General features: G+C 43.3%; 1 protein-coding gene across 1 annotated transcript in view; it reads right to left on the bottom strand.

Moving 5' to 3' along the window:
• CCDC88B (coiled-coil domain containing 88B) overlaps positions 1-17,179 on the bottom strand; it is a 162,503-nt gene extending 145,324 nt beyond the window's left edge. Inside the window, exon 1 of the mRNA XM_044269660.1 lies at positions 16,975-17,179. Within this exon, the coding sequence (XP_044125595.1) occupies positions 16,975-17,034 (60 nt within the window). The 5' untranslated portion in view covers positions 17,035-17,179. The remainder of the gene's footprint in view (positions 1-16,974) is intronic.
• Between the last annotated feature and the right edge of the window lie 822 nt (positions 17,180-18,001).

Here is an 18,001-nt window from a genome sequence, read left to right as displayed (position 1 = left end):
TCTCTGTGAGAAAACAAGGCCATTCAAGTTATTTATGATAGATAAATAAACAGGGTGAGAAACATTCAGAGAGACGCCTAGAGGTCTGTCTCTAATTGCTACAAGTGTCAGAATTAATCCCTATAGCTTTGAATTAAAGCTTTTAAGGTCAAATGTATATAATACGTTTATTCAGAATTACATAAGTTAACCCTTTATACTATGATGCAAATAGCTTACACAGCAGTGCCACCTAGGTATGAGTAGGTGACATTACAACAGTAGCAAAAGTGCATTCTGGGTAAGGTTATGATGTCACATTTTTTATCAATGGTCACGCCCATCCGACTATGATTGGAAAGTTCCAAACTAGGAAGGTGTGCCTAACTGATAAGTTTGTGATCATAAACCATACACAGGGGGAGACGAAGGGACACACACAAGAAAGAGGAGAGGAGAAAGAGAGGGAAGAGAAGTTAAGCTCTTTAGAGGGGTCTATCAAGATGAAAGCCATGGTGAGATGTGCTATGATGGACCACCCAGCTTTCCTAGGAGCTGAAGTGAGATTTCTACTAGGACACAGTAGAATGATATTGAGACACAGAAAATGATATTTCATTTTATTAAGACTAATTTGATAGTGTGGGTGAAAGTATACCATCTAGATTGGCGAATAAATAAATAAATTAATTAATTGATCATCTCCATATTGAGATGTAGTCTTAGGATATTGTGAGACTTCATTCTACCTGCAGAAGAATCAAGACTCATAATCTAGCAAATCATTAAATGATTTGCTTATATATATATATATATACATTGATAGAACATTCTTCCCCAAGCTAAGTGATGGATTCCCACAGGAAAGACTTGTTTCAAGTGATTCCCATTTAAGATATGGTCTAGGAAAGATCCTAGATCCCTGTTATTTGTCTTAATAGTCTTACCAAAGTTATATGTGTGAAAATAGTCCAGGATGGGGCGGAAGGATAAAGTTATTTCTTTTAAGTTATATCCTTGAATGGATTTGCCCATGTCTGAAGTCATGTGATGTGTAGTTGGTTAGAGGGGGGTGGAATGTATTTAGCATTCCATATTGATGTCTAGGATTAGACATGCCCATCCTGATATCATGAGGTTTTCTCTGAACAGAGGTAATGTATATAACTTATGTTCCTATTTTGATATCCTAACCTAATAATGGCTTGGTTATAATGTGACAAGTTATTTCCACTCACATGTATTGTTAAGCTTGTAATGCTTTATATCAATGCTATATATATTCATTTGCATGTATCATTGTGTTTATTTACTTATATATGTTTATAACCTTGCAACCAATAAATCTGCATATTTTTATAATACCTGTGTATTATTGTATAATGTAGAACTACATATTTATCATTAACACCATCTCACGTCAAAAATAACTTATTTATCTGAAGAAATAGTCAGACTCAGATGTGAATTGTATTAATTAGGTTGTCTACAATTCACCAGGTCATGATTTTAAGAATTTATGACAAATTTTATAAATTTAATTTTTTTATGGTTAATTATTTTTATGACCATAATTAATAATTCTTAATTGAATTATTACAACCCGACAGTCTCTTACCCTTTTTCCCTATTGCTGAGGGTCTGTTTAGTGTGTTATAGCCTTAGGCACGGGGACATGTGTATACCTACCATTGAGGTATGCACATGGGCTTAGCAGCCTAGGGAAAGTGTGTCAGGGATTGCTAAGTGGTGACCTTGTTTTTCCCCTAGTTTGTGGTGCCTAGTCCATTGTTTAGTTTGTCTTTTAGTTTGCTGTTCCCTCACCTATCTATCGTGACAATCATTTTGTCTAGGGAGCAATGATTAGGAGAAACAAAATGGCGGCTATCCTATTAGTACACAAAAGCCTGTCCTAATCACACAGCAGGACAAGTTACTTCACAACACTGAGATAAAGAGCTGCCTCATCCTCCTCTGCTCTACTTGTTAGGGATTATGATCCTAAGTACACATGATAAGATCTTCAGCTGAATCTCTGTAGGAATGGAGTTCATGAGGAGACATGAAGTACAGAGAGGATGGACAGGACAGACTGTGGTAATGGAGACTGCATACAAGTGCTGCTGCTTATTAGCCACATCTGCTCATTAACTCCATTCCTACAGAGATTTCAGGATCATAATCCATGACAAGCAGAGCGGAGAGGAGGATGAGGCAGCTCTTTAGCTCAGCGTTGTGAAGTAACTTTTCCTGCTGTGTGATTAGGAAAGGTTTGTGTGTACTAATAGGACTGCGGCTATTTTGTTTTTCCTAATGATTGCTCCCCAGACAAAACGAGCCATTAAAACTAATGTAAGGTATTTGGGAATATATTTATAATGAAGTAATATTTAAGTATTTAAATTTTCTTAATTCCCAGTGAACCCCTTTAGATCGGCATGTACAGGTCATGAATATGACATCAGAGACTTCATCAACTGCCAGACAAGCGGGGTGATCTATCTTGCTAAATGCACATGCCCACTGGATTACATAGCCCATAAGAAAAGAGAACTTAGACGCAGAATTAGGGATCATTTCAATGACATTCTGAATAAGGAAGCAAGTGTAGCTTCACATATAAATGAGGTACATAACTGCAACACATACCCCAGAGCCCGCGTGGGGGTGACTGGGATGGTGCTATGCTCAGAGCAGAATATAAATGGATATTTAAAATGTAAAGTGTTACCCCTGATGGTCTGAATGAAGTGCTTTCATTTAAGCCTTTCTTATAATCAGATAATATGAGATGTTTTAATTTTTCTCTTTTAAGCAATAATCATACCGTGAGTTTAAACTGGTGTTGTGTGATTTCAGATAGATCCTATATGATAGTCTCTCTCTTTATTATATGTGGATGACAGTCCTTAAGGGGATCTGCTGGCGGCATCTCTATGTCGCCCTTCCATGACCCCTAGCATCTCACCCATATATATGTATTTCTTCATCATATATTTGTCTATGTAGATCGGTGGCTAACACCAGCCTCCCCTTGTATATACAGTAATCGTTTGTATATTATAAGCAATGCAGACCAATAAGTATTTTTAGCTTGAACTTAGAGATGCCTTAGAGGTGGCTTTAAACAAACTTGCTGGGGAAGCGTCTGTCATCCCTATGGCAACCACCCCTCGTGACGCTGGTGCTGCTGCTCAATGAGTGAGGTGGGAGGGAGTATGTGCAAATTAGCCAGCTCCAGCCCTCCAACCCAGATTGGACGCCCACGTTGAAGAGCCCTCATTATAGACGGGACTTGGTGCTTAAAGGGAACCTGTCACCGGGATTTGATTTATAGAGCTGAGGATATGGGTTGCTAGATGGTCACTAGCACATCTGCAATACCCAGTCCCTATAGCTCTGTGTGCTTTTATTGTGGAAAAAAAACGATTTGAGCCATATGCAAATTACCCTGAGATGTGTCCTGTACATGAGATCAGTCCAGCGTGAAGGAGTGCAGCACCACCCCGCATCGTCAGAATCTGCTCCTTGCTCCCAGACGTCAGCCAGCCAGAGCGCCGTAATCTCGCAATGCGCGAGCTAGCGCATGCGCAGTGTCCTCATAGTGTTCCCTCCCTGTGCTGGCATCAGCCTCAGGGAAGGAACAGCGCAGCAGCACGAGGAGGCAACAGACTGGCAAGGTGACAGTGTGGAGGTGGCAGCAGCAGCAAGTGAGCATGCAGTGGGCCATTTGTTCAAGTGATTCAGAGGGACTCCCTTCCTCCATCTCTACTGCATACTGCCACTGTCACCTGCCTGGGTCATCTGCCTTGATTTCCTCATCTCCCTCTTGCTCCTCCGGCTGCTCCTGCATCTCCTCTCCTGTCACCTGGGTAGAAAAACCACCCATTTTGCTACACATTTCTTGTGCTCCAATGTTCTCCTCCTCCTCCTCTAGTTCAGAACCCACAGGGCTCATGTGGCCATGAGATGTAGGCGCCACCCACGTCTCCAGTCCTCTGACTAGCCAGATTTACCAGCATCTGTTCCAGGATATGAAGCACTGGAATGATGTTTTTCACCCCGTAGTCCTGCAAATGGCATCGCTGTTATCAGAGGCAGACACACACAAAAAATGCCACACTGCTGAGCTTTGCAATGACGGCATTCTGGTGGTGGCAACAGCATGCGTTGATTGGCGTGCTGTCTGGCTGACCCCGGGTGCCGATACATGCTGTCTGACTGTGCCACTAGCTCCTTGTGACGACCTCCCCCTGCTTCCAACTCGTCTCCTCCTTCTCTCTGTCTCCCCTTCTGAACTTTCCCCCTCTTCTTCTTCTCTTCGAGCAGGCACCCACGTGGCATCCACGGACACATCGTCATCATCAACCACTTCACTTGTATCTGACACCTCAGCAAAGGAAGCAGCAGCGGGTACAACATCATCATCATCATCACACTGTATGTCCATGTGTGTAATGCTGCCTGACTGAGACATATCCCTGTTATCTACATCCTCTGGCAATAATGGTTGCGCATCACTAATTTCATCCAACTGATGTGTAAATAACTCCTCTGAGGGATCAAGTGTAACGGCTATGGTGGCTGTGGTGGTAGTGGTGGTGGCGGCGGGCGGGAGAATGGTAACTTGAGAGCCAGTGACCAAAGCTGAGCTGGAGGAAGATGGTGCGTCAAGGTTCTTAGCGGAAGCTGTTGAAGATTGGGTGTCCTGTGTAAGCCAGTCAACTATTTTCTCCGAATTTTTGGGGTTCAGGGTACGTGGCCTCTGAACACTGGGCATAATTCCAGGGCCAGTGGAAATCACAGCACCACGACCACGACGGCCCCTGTGGGGTGGCCTGCCTCTGCCTGTCATTTTTTTAAGATAAGTGGTACTATGCGTGCAAGGTACTGTGCCACCCTATATAAGTGGTGGGCAGTGGGCACAGTACAGTCTGTGTGGGCCTGACACGGGCTTGCAACTGTGATTATATCACAGAAAAATATTAAATAGAATTTTCTTTATTTGCAAGGTATTTGAGTGAGTGACACCCTGTAACGGTATGAGTGGAGGCCTAGCCACTAGCCAGTGGCCACAATACAGTCTGTGTGGGCCTGACACACACTAGCTTGCAACTGTGATTATATCACTGAAAAACATTAAATATAATATTTTTTTATTTGCAAGGTATTTGAGTGAATGACACCCTGTAACGGTATGAGTGGAGGCCTAGCCACTAGCCAGTGGCCACAATACAGTCTGTGTGGGCCTGACACACACTGGCTTGCAACTGTGATTATATCACAGAAAAACATTAAATATATATTTTTTTTTATTTGCAAGGTATTTGAGTGAATGACACCCTGTAACGGTATGAGTGGAGGCCTAGCCACTAGCCAGTGGCCACAATACAGTCTGTGTGGGCCTGACACACACGGGCTTGCAAATGTGATTATATCACAGAAAAATTTTCAATAGAATTTTTTTTATCTGCAAGGTATTTGAGTGAGTGACACCCTGTAACGGTATGAGTGGAGGCCTAGCCACTAGCCACTAGCCACAATACAGTCTGTATGGTCCTGACACACACTAGCTTGCAACTGTGATTATATCACTGAAAAATATTAAATATAATATTTTTTATTTGCAAGGTATTTGAGTGAATGACACCCTGTAACGGCATGAGTGGAGGCCTAGCCACTAGCCACAATACAGTCTCTGTGGGCCTGACACACACTGGCTTGCAACTGTGATTATATCACAGAAAAACATTAAATATAATTGTTTTTTATCTGCAAGGTATTTGAGTGAATGACACCCTGTAACGGTATGAGTGGAGGCCTAGCCACTAGCCAGTGGCCACAATACAGTCTGTGTGGGCCTGACACACACGGGCTTGCAAATGTCATTATATCAAAGAAACATTTTCAATAGAATTTTTTTATCTGCAAGGTATTTGAGTGAATGACACTCTGTAACGGTATGAGTGGAGGCCTAGCCACTAGCCAGTGGCCACAATACAGTCTGTGTGGGCCTGACACACACTAGCTTGCAACTGTGATTATATCACTGAAAAACATTAAATATAATTGTTTTTTATTTGCAAGGTATTTGAGTGAATGACACCCTGTAACAGTATGAGTGGAGGCCTAGCCACTAGCCAGTGGCCACAATACAGTCTGTATGAGCCTGACACACACAAGCTTACAAATGTGATTATATCACAGATTTTTTTATAAATTTATTTTATCTGCAAGGTATTTGAGTGAGTGACACCCTGTAACAGTATGAGTAAAGGCATAGCCACTAGCCAGTGGCCACAATACAGTCTGTGTGGGCCTGACACACACGGGCTTGCAACTGTGATTATATCACAGAAATTTTTTAAATAGAATTTATTTTATCTGCAAGGTATTTGAGTAAGTGACACCCTGTAACAGTATGAGTGGAGGCCTAGCCACTAGCCAGTGGCCACAATACAGTCTGTGTGGGCCTGACACACACGGGCTTGCAAATGTGATTATATCACTGAAAAATATGAAATATAATTATTTTTATCTGCAAGGTATTTGAGTGAGTGACACCCTGTAATGGTATGAGTGGAGGCCTAGCCACTAGCCAGTAGCCACAATACAGTCTGTGTGGGTCTGACACACACTGGCTTGCAAATGTTTTTTTATCACAGAAAAATGTTAAATATAATTTTTTTATCTGCAAGGTATTTGAGTGAGTGACACCCTGTAACGGTATGAGTGGAGGCCTAGCCACTAGCCAGTGGCCACAATACAGTCTGTATGGTCCTGACACACACAAGCTTGCAACTGTGATTATATCACTGAAAAATATTAAATATAATATTTTTTTATTTGCAAGGTATTTGAGTGAATGACACCCTGTAACGGCATGAGTGGAGGCCTAGCCACTAGCCAGTGGCCACAATACAGTCTGTGTTGGCCTGCACACACTGGCTTGCAACTGTGATTATATCACAGAAAAATATTAAATATAATTTTTTTTATTTGCAAGATATTTGAGTGAATGACACCCTGTAACGGTATGAGTGAAGGCCTAGCCACTAGCCAGTGGCCACAATAGAGTATGTGTGGGCCTGACACACACGGGTTTGCAAATGTGATTATATCCCAGAATTCTTTTTAATATATCTTTTTTTATCTGCAAGGTATTTGAGTGAGTGACACCCTGTAACGGTATGAGTGGAAGCCTAGCCACTAGCCAGTGGCCACAATACAGTCTGTGTGGGCCTGACACACGGGCTTGCAAATGTGATTATATCACAGAAAATTTTTTAATATAATTTTTTTTATCTGCAAGGTATTTGAGTGAGTGACACCCTGTAACGGTATGAGTGAAGGCCTAGCCACTAGCCAGTGGCCACAATACAGTCTGTGTGGGCCTGACACACACGGGCTTGCAAATGTGATTATATCACTGAAAAATATTAAATATAATATTTTTTTATTTGCAAGGTATTTGAGTGAATGACACCCTGTAACGGCATGAGTGGAGGCCTAGCCACTAGCCAGTGGCCACAATACAGTCTGTGTGGGCCTGCACACACTGGATTGCAACTGTGATTATATCACAGAAAAATATTAAATATAATTTTTTTTATTTGCAAGATATTTGAGTGAATGACACCCTGTAACGGTATGAGTGAAGGCCTAGCCACTAGCCAGTGGCCACAATAGAGTATGTGTGGGCCTGACACACACGGGTTTGCGAATGTGATTATATCCCAGAATTTTTTTTAATATATCTTTTTTTATCTGCAAGGTATTTGAGTGAGTGACACCCTGTAACGGTATGAGTGGAGGCCTAGCCACTAGCCAGTGGCCACAATACAGTCTGTGTGGGCCTGACACACGGGCTTGCAAATGTGATTATATCACAGAAAATTTTTTAATATAATTTTTTTTATCTGCAAGGTATTTGAGTGAGTGACACCCTGTAACGGTATGAGTGAAGGCCTAGCCACTAGCCAGTGGCCACAATACAGTCTGTGTGGGCCTGACACACACGGGCTTGCAAATGTGATTATATCAGAGAAACATTTTAAATAAAATAAAAATTCTCTGCAAGGTATTTGAGTGAGTGACACCCTGTAACGGTATGATTGGAGGCCTAGCCACTAACCATTGGCCACAATACAGTCTGTGTGGGCCTGAGACACACAGGATTGCAAATGTGATTATATCACAGAAAATTTTTAAATTGAATTTTTTTATCTGCAAGGTATTTGAGTGAGTGACACTCTGTAACGGTATGAGTGGAGCCCTAGCCACTGGCCAGTGGCCCTAATACAGTCTGTGTGGGCCTGACACACACAGGCTTGCAACTGTGATTATATAACTGAAAAATATGAAATATAATTTTTTTATTGGCAAGGTATTTGAGTGAGTGACACCCTGTAACGGTATGAGTGGAGGCCTAGCCACTAGCCAGTGGCCACAATACAGTCTGTGTGGGCCTGACACACATGGGCTTGCAAATGTGATTATATCACAGAAAAATATTAAATAGATTTTTTTTTTATCTGCAAGGTATTTTCTGTCACACCCTGTATGAATGGTGTGCACACAGTGCTGTCTGTGACTGAGCCTGCAGCCTCTCACACACGGGCAACCAGGCAACTGCAATATATATATATATATATATATATATATATTTAAAAAAAAGAACTTTGATGTACCAGCCCTGAAAAGGGCTTTTTGGGGTGCTGTCAGGATGCTGTCCTTACAGCAGATGAGTCTGTGGACACAGAACACTGCCCTCGCTTTCCCTATTGAATCAGCATCAGCAGCACTGTCCCTCCTCTCACTGAGAATGCAGCTTCCGAATGAATCTAAAATGGATGCTGTCCAGGAGGTGGGAGGGTCTGGGAGGGAGGGTCTGCTGCTGATTGGCTGGAATGTGTCTGCTGACTGTGAGGTACAGGGTCAAAGTTTACTCAATGATGATGTATAGGGGCGGACCGAACATCGCATATGTTTGTCCGCCGCGGCGAACGCGAACAACTATGTTCGCCGGGAACTGTTCGCCGGCGAATAGTACGGGACATCACTACCCAGGGTAGACCGTCTGCAACTCAGGAGCCTACCTATCTGGAAACAACTAATGGGACATAGATTCATAGAGGCAGTGGAAGGCAATCAGCATGGAGTGGTGGGGGTAAAATTCCCTACAAACCATAGTGTGAATTTTTTATCAATTCGCCAGAGGATATCAGCGTGGCAGTATGTAGATTCTTTGGACAGAAGGTGAAGCGTGGCCACGGCCCTGCATTAACACATAGAGTGTCACCATAAAATGGCCTGGAAAAACAGTGGCACTAATGTTGTAGTAGAACTTGTGGCCCGCACCGCTTTTCCAGCAGTTTAAGCGCCTCCTCCTCCTCAGTAGAAGGGATCTGTGTTTCCTTCCCATCATCTACTGGTCTTGATGCTCCTCCTTCTAGTCACTCATTTTGCCAACAATCAATCACCGAGGCAATTGCAAAAACATAACAGTATGCATGCACTCATCCAACAGCACAGAAGCTGAAAGTGCTCCTGGCCAAGTTGTTGGTACTGCAGTCCCTCCCTTTCCATGTGGTTGACACTGCACCTGTCAGAGGACTGATGGCTTGTGCCGAGCCAAGGTGAAGAGTCCCAAGCCGTCATTACTTCTCCAAATAGGCTGTACCAGCCCTACACATGTATGTTGAGCAGAAGGTGGGCCAGTCCTTGAGCCTGTCAGTGTCTGGAGCAGTTCACGGCAGCACCGACGTGTGGAGCTGTAACTATGGCCAATAACAATATCTGTCCTATATGGCCCACTGGGTAAATGTGGATCCTGCCCAGCCACACCAGCAACTTGGCCAGGTGATGGCAATGCTGCCTCCATGTTCTCATGCTGTGATTCCTGCACCAATGTCCTCCTCTGCCTCCTCATCCTCAACCTTGTCTTCAGCCTCCACTGTAGGCACAGGTCTGAGTGGAGGTCTCTTTCACTTTCTATCTCAGCAGTTTTTCATAGGGTCAATAGAATCTTATTATACGAGAAACTTAGTGCTACCCTAAATGACACCAGAGAACAATTTTCAACAGTATGGCACCCATAGATGACCTGTGTCAGTTCTCCTAACCTACAATACTTTTTGTCTTCATGATCATACACAACGAAGCATGGAAGACTAGATTATTCTATCTTCCCCTTCCCTCCCTAACACTTTACCTCTAGGACCAGGAGAGTCACAGGAGTTGAGCCTTTTTTTTCTTTTATATTTCTTATATAACTCTTATTATTGGTTGTGTTCTTACTGTTCTAATAAATTGTATTAAGGTATATGAAAAGCTCAGTTCTGCATTCAAATGGTCAAGCACCAAGTTACAAACCACAATACTAAATTTGGCAGTTACATACAAAGGCCCATAATCAACATACAGTATAGTAAATGGGCGAATCGAATGGGCAGTATACTCTCTAAATGAGTATTTAGCATCTGGTTATATAGATGGCTGAGAGAGCACTATCTTACAGGACTAGAGGAGGAGCTGAGGCGAAAGAAAACATCTTCTGAACATGATGAAATTGAGTCACTCACCAATTTCCTCCACAGTGGGTGCAGCCTGCACGAATGATGAATAGAGATATATGGAAAGTACACTATAAAAATGGTTCAAGGGGGAGTGGCCTTGCTATGAAGGAGTAGAGACGCACATCACTTCAGCTCCTGCCTCTAGACTACTTGAGAGACCCTAATCTACCTCACTAACATCACTAAATCGTATGAAATGGGAGTCAGAAAGAAGAAAAGCATGCCTGCATCTCTTAGTCAGCCAGAGAATCCTCCGTCGCAAGGCATTGAAAGGTTTCTTTCCCCCGGATCGCAGCGCTTACCTCCTGCACCATCTTCCTGGGAGGCTCTTGCGGACGAACCAGAGACACCTGGATCCTCCTCTCCCTCGGAAGCAGATATTCGGGGCACCATGCAATACAGCCATGGCAATGGAGGTAACAGGGGGAAATCCAATGCAAGGGACTCATGCTTTGCTCCCACGGGGCCGAAATTGGAAGCGCGGGAAACCGCCATTGCCTTCACAACCTTAGGCGTGTGGGGAGAGAGTGAGTGGGAAAGTTCCCCGTTATATGAGCACCATCTCTCTAATCCTTCAACACCTTTGGCTTCCCCTGCCTCCCCCACTGGCAAATCCTCAGAGATGACCCTCATGGCCCCACAACATGAGGCTGGGGCATCTACCCTCACAGAACTGAGGGACCTTCATACAAGGATCTCCTTCATCCCCACTAAAGATGATATGGAGACATATATCTCCAGACTGGAAAAAGTGTACATGGCAGAGGTCAACAATATTACAAAGGAAATGCTCTCTCTGGGGGAGGGGGTGATGGATATAGAGCAATCTACGGTGGCAGTGTCTGCTAAGCAGGACATACAAGAATCCATTATACAGTCGCACACTTTTCAGCTGCACTACCTCGCAGACATGTTGGATGATGCGGAAAATGGAAGAAGGCGTAATAATAATAGAGTAAGGGGCCTTTCTGAATCCGTGGCTTCTAAGGACTTGGACAAAACATTGCGCTCTATTTTTAATGATCTATTAGGAGTCCCCCAAGATACACCATTGGAGCTAGACAGAGCACATCGCGCATTGGGGCCTAAACCTTTTGACCCAGACAGGGTCAGGGATGTCATATGTTGGGTACACCACTACAGAAGCCATCATGAAAAAAGCCATGGAGGCTGGCCAGGTGCAATACCAAGGCTCTCATATACAAATCTTATCAGATCTTTCACGCTTTACATTGCTGAAAAGAAAGGCTTTGCGACCCCTGCTGTCAGTTTTGCAACAAGACAAGATTGAATATACTTGGGGATTCCCCTTTCGCTTGCAGGTTTGCTTAAATGGTCAGACAGGGACACTCTGCCATCCCAGAGACTTACCATCTTTCTCTGCGGCACTGAACATTGCACTAGTGAAGATCTCGTAATGACCTGCTCTCCCAAGTAGCACCACGATGGAAGCAGCTCCACTGCCCCGGAGGGAATCCAGGCCACCTCGCCGTAAAGTCTGTCATACTGCCAGAGGCCGACATGACAGGCGAGACCTCCACGTAGGTATGGAGACTTTCCATAGTTTAAAGTTGTACATTTCTGATGTTTCTAATTTACCATCATCTCACATAATATTATTTTGGGTCTTTCTTTGTGTGTCTGGCGGGGTAGCTCCTATGTTGAAAGTCCGTCCCCGCACAGGGATTCATGTCTATTTGACGTGGGACACTTCCCTTATTGCTTTACATCAACAAGGTCTTTCCGTGTCCACACTGGACGTGACTAAATATCTTTATCACTTATTCTTTATTTTTAAGTGTCCTCCTATTCGCTTATTCTTCTCTCTTTCGCTTTCCTCTTTCTTCTATCCTCACTTCTTTCTTTTCTTTCCTTTACTTTTCCTTCCCCCTCCCCCCTTTTTTTTTTTTTTTTTTTTTTTTTTGTGTGCTTTTCTTGCACTCCATATAAAAACTAACAGAGATGACGGTCCTAAAATTTGGGTCCCTGAATGTCCGGGGATTTATTACACCCCGAAAAGGTTCACAGATTCTCTACCATATGCATAAACAGAAGGTGCAAATTTTACTTTTACAAGAGACACATTTTAAAAAGGGACATGTGCTGTCGGCCTGAGATAGGTATTTTACACAATGGTACCACAACCCAAGCCCAGACTCAAGGTCTAGAGTAGTCTCTGTGGCCTTACATAAATCCTTACAGGGGAATGTGGTGGATGTTGAAATGGATGGAGAGGGGCGGTATATATTTATCAAATTATGGATTTAGTCAACCTTAGTTACTGTGGTTAACTGGTATTTGCCTAATCAAACACAGCTTTCTAATTGCAGGACATGTGATAGTCAGAGATTTAAATTTCACGCTAGATCCAATCATGGATTCCCCCACAGCTCAGTTCACTGCTCCTCGCCAGCAATTGAGATGTCTGGCGTAAAGCCGTATAGACCTTTTTCTTGTCAGTCACCATACCCTAGTATGGCAACCCCAGGCCTCCATTGGGGATAAATTATTCTCCGATCATGCACCAATCTTTCTTTCAATTGAGCTACCTGTTGCTGTGCATAGGCCTTGGAATTGGAGATTAAATGATAACCTCCTTAAAGAGGACCTTTCATCGGTCCAAACATTGTAAGATAACTATCAGGCTGTGTAGAGCAGCGCCCAGGGATCTCACTGTACTTACTATTATTCTGGGGCGCCTCTCCGTTCTCCCACTATGGCCCCCAGTATTTTCGCTGATTTGGTTATACTGGGAGAAGTCTGCCCTGTTTCTCTCTGGGCATTCCTTTTCCCAGGCTGTAGCGCTGTCCAATCGCAGTGCAGAGCTCACAGCCAGGGAGAAAAAAACCTCCCAGGCTGTGAGCTCTGCGCTGTGATTGGACAGCGCTACAGCCTGGGAGAAGGAACACCTAGAGAGAAAGAGGGCAGACTCCTCCCAGTATAACCAAATCAGCGAAAATACCGGGGGACATAGCGGGAGAACGGATAGTTATCTTACAATGTTTGGACTGATGAAAGGTCCTCTTTAAAGACACGGTATGTGTGGCTGACATACAAAAAACAATAGAGGACTTTTCAGATACATGCCTCTGATAATACTCTCTTACCAACGAAGTGGGATGCGTTAAAATGTGTTATTAGAGGAACCTTCATCAAAGATGGTACCAGACTGAAAAAAGAAAAGGCCCATAAATTATCCACCCTTCTTAACCAGGCCCAGAATCTGGAAATACAACATAAACAAACACTATCCCCCACTATTCATGTTGAATCACTGAAAGTCAGAGATTCCATTAAAGTTTGATAGACCAAAAGTATAAAAGATACATAGACCAAGGGAGGCACTTTTTTATGAATACTCTAATAAATGCGGTAGACCATTGGCGCGCCTTTTACACCCCAGGACAACTCAAACCTTAATTTCCCATATTAGAAGAACTAATGGTAACACCACCCATAACCCTATAGAGATATTGGAGGTGTTCCGTTCTTACTATTCCCAATTATATAACATAAAGAGTCAGTTCTCTGATATGACCCCTTCTTCCATCAACGCTTGCATAGATGAATATATCTCAGAAACAGCACTACCCACAATACCGGATCAGGATAGGGAAATACTGGACTCAAACTTTTGTGACATAGAAGTAAAGAACACTATCAAGGAATCACCCTCTGGGAAAAGCCCAGGCCATGATGGCTTTACACCAGCTTTCTATAAACACTTCGGGGATATTATATCCCTCTTTTTGACAAAAGTCTTCAATAGTATTGGCTCAGATTCCCAATTTGTTTCTCAGTCCTTAGAGGCACACATTAGTGTTTTACCCAAACCCGGCAAGGATCATTCCCTGTCCTCAAACTACAGGCCTATCTCTCTGATTAATATTGATATTAAATTATAGTCTAAAATCCTTGCTGATAGGTTAGCTTCCTTACTACCAGATGTAATACACACAGATCAAGTAGGCTTTATACACGGGAGGGAGGCGCGAGACAACTCGATAAAAAATCTGCTGCTTGCAAACGCAGTGTGATCCGGTGCCTCTCCCTTGTGTTTGCTATTGGTAGATGCTGAAAAGGCATTTGACCAGGTCCACTGGAATTTTTTAGATTCAACCTCGAGACAAGTTGGGTTGGGGCCTCGTACCTAAATAGAATACACGCTCTATATTCTAATGCAGATTCCAGTAGACCTGGATCACTTGTATAAATTAAACTACCTCCCTTTACTTGACAGTTAAGTATCTTGCTGCCTTTAACAAAAAAGGGTTATCTTGGTTTGGCCGAATAAATGTACTAAATATGGACATCCTACCAAAGATCTTATATATTTTTCAAGCTGTCCCTTTGACACCACCCTCCTCCTTTTTTCGAACTTTAAAAACTGCATTTGTCAGGTTTGTATGGGGTCTCCTGAATCCACGGATAGGCCTTTCCACCTTAATTAAACCTAAATCTTCCAGAGGGGTGGGCTTACTGGACTTCAAGTTATGTCACACGGCTACTTCCCTCCTTAGGCTCTTAGATTGGCAATATCATGGCGCCTCAATAGAGTGGGTAGGGTTCGAACAGTCTTTCTATTCTCTCCCTCTTAAACATGCCCCATGAATTGACCCTGAAGTTCATCCACATTTAAATAAACAGAACACACTGATGCGACAGACCCTTAAAATATGGGACTCTTTGATTCAGAAAGGTGTATGCGCTAGAAGACTTAAACCACTCACTCCGATCTTCCATAACACAGCTTTCCCCGCTGGCATCGGCAGAGATTCTTTACTCGGCATGCAGGCATCAGATGATCCCCGCTTTCACCATTTTCTTTCAGGGACCCCTCTTATCTGAACTGACCACAAAATATCCTAACGCTCAGATCTCTTGGTTGGAATATGAGCAGTCTTATTTCTCTTCCTGGGGGGGGGGGGGCAGTGCTCTTTTGGGACCTCCTTATCTGAAACCGAAAAATAGTTCTTACTGTCCTCTCCGCCGGCACACTCTATCTCTCTGGTATTTCAGAACTTAATTGCTTATTCCTATAAAGGCACACCAAGCTATATCTTGGTATGGGAGCAGGAACTGGGAACAGGAAAAAAATTATAAGATTATGTCACCATGGTATAGATACCCAGTAAACTACACAGGATCTTTCCTGCAGTTTCTGAATCTTGTTTGCGGTGCAGCAGGGAGAGAGGTACTACATATGGTGGGGATGTGGATTGATTAAGGGTACTTTCACACTAGCGGCAGGATGGATCCGACAGGCTGTTCGCCCTGTCGGATCCGTCCTGCAACTATTTCGCCCTGCCGCCGTACTACCGCTCCGTCTCCATTGACTATAATGGGGACGGGGGCAGAGCTCCGGCACAGCACGGCAGTGCGCGGTGAGAGGCCGCTGGACTAAAAAGTCGGACATGCAGTACTTTTAGTCCGGCGGCCTCTCGCCGTGCATTGCAGTGCTGCGCCGGAGCTCCGCCCGTCCCCATTATAGTCAATAGGGAATAAGCTGCAGTCCGGCGGCACGGCGAAATAGCGGCAGGACGGATCCGACAGGTTGAACAGCCTGTCGGCTTCGTCCTGCCGCTAGTGTGAAAGTAGCCTAAACCGTTCTGGGATAAGGTATTAGAAGTATATTGAAGTATCACACAGAAAACGATTGACAAGACTCCCCAGGTGGCGTTCCTCTCCATCCTGCCCGGCTCCATTACTTCCCAGAAAAAGAGCCTACTGAGATTTTGTGTCTCTGTGGCCAGATCAGTAATACCTAGACACTGGCGCACGACACATGTACCGACTATGAGGGAATGGTATCAGGAAATGCTGTATATTGCTAGAATGGAGGAGATCTCTTTGGAGGCCACGGATGAGACCTCCAAATACCTCAGGACTTGGTCAAAATGGATCGATTTTATTTAGGAATCCTGGTGTCTTCACTCCCTACTCGCGACTTGAACAGTGGTTCATTTTGGATAGACCCTAACAACCCCCCCCCCCCCCTTTTTTTTTTCTCTCTTTCCTCTTCTTGCTCTCCCTCCTACTTCCTATTCTTTCTCTCTCCTATTTCACTTGTTACTTCAATAACTCATGAAAAAAGGCAGGTGTTCAACCTCACATGCGTATAGACAGACAGTTATGTATATTTACTGTCTGCATAATGTGATAGATACCTATGCTTATATGTCTGAACATTTGCTTTGGAATCTTGTGTTGCATAATGATATTATACATAAAAATGTTTAATAAAATGTTTAAACATAAAAATGGTTCAATATACACATACTGCATGGCTTACGCCTATAGCATGTGTGACTTCACACTGCAACAAACAGCTCTCATAATCACTTGTAGACAGTTTAAAGTCAACAAAGGATCTACAATTTTCATATAAACAGGATACTGCGAGTCAAGGCTTTCTTACCCATGTGACCAGTGCTCCATCCATGAGATGGTCGATGGTTAGTCCCTTTTGACCATCCATGTCTTCCAGTTTATAGACCTTGCTGTATACCTTCTTGCTTCGGCTCTGCTACCTCCTGTACTTTATTAGGCATCTCATCTGTGCACATTTGTCTCTGCTTGTCTTAGTCTCGCTCCTGTGTCCTCTGCTCGTAATAGTTGTGCACAGTGTTACTGTGGTTTCTTCAGATATATCAGTTCCTCTATCTTAGTCCTGTATCTTCCCTTTTCTTACCACACAGTCACTAAAATGCCGGAAGTCTCTCAATACGCAGTCGCTCAGTGTGCTTTTATATGTTACACTGCATTAAAAATATTTTAGACTACTGTAGTATAACGGTTTGCGTAGTTTGTGTATACACTAACTATGAGGTTATTTTCGGGTATTTTTTAACATTAGCTATAGAGATGAACAAGTTTCTTTAGTTTGTTTTGGGTCCAAATCTAATGAATCGGTCGAAAGCTCTGACTTGGGTACAAATAAATTTGACCTACAGTACAGACCAAAAGTTTGGACACACCTTCTCATTCTAAGAGTTTTCTTTATTTTCATGACTATGAAAATTGTAGATTCACACTGAAGGCATCAAAACTATGAACACATGTGGAATTATATACATAACAAAAAAGTGTGAAACAACTGAAAATATGTCATATTCTAGGTTCTTCAAAGTAGCCACCTTTTGCTTTGATTACTGCTTTGCACACTCTTGGCATTCTCTTGTTGAGCTTGAAGAGGTAGTCACCTGAAATGGTTTTCACTTCACAGGTGTGCCCTGTCAGGTTTAATAAGTGTGATTTCTTGCCTTATAAATGGGGTTGGGGCCATCAGTTGCGTTGTGGAGAAGTCAGGTGGATACACAGCTGATAGTCCTACTGAATAAACTGTTAGAATTTGTATTATGGCAAGAAAAAAGCAGCTAAGTAAAGAAAAACGAGTGGCCATCATTACTTTAAGAAATGAGGGTCAGTCAGTTTGAAAAATTGGG

This window comes from Bufo gargarizans, chromosome 10 (genome assembly GCF_014858855.1).
Source record: "Bufo gargarizans isolate SCDJY-AF-19 chromosome 10, ASM1485885v1, whole genome shotgun sequence".
In the NCBI taxonomy this organism is placed as follows: domain Eukaryota; kingdom Metazoa; phylum Chordata; class Amphibia; order Anura; family Bufonidae; genus Bufo; species Bufo gargarizans.
Note: the sequence above shows the minus strand (reverse complement) of the source record. Positions and strands in the feature narration are given on the sequence as shown.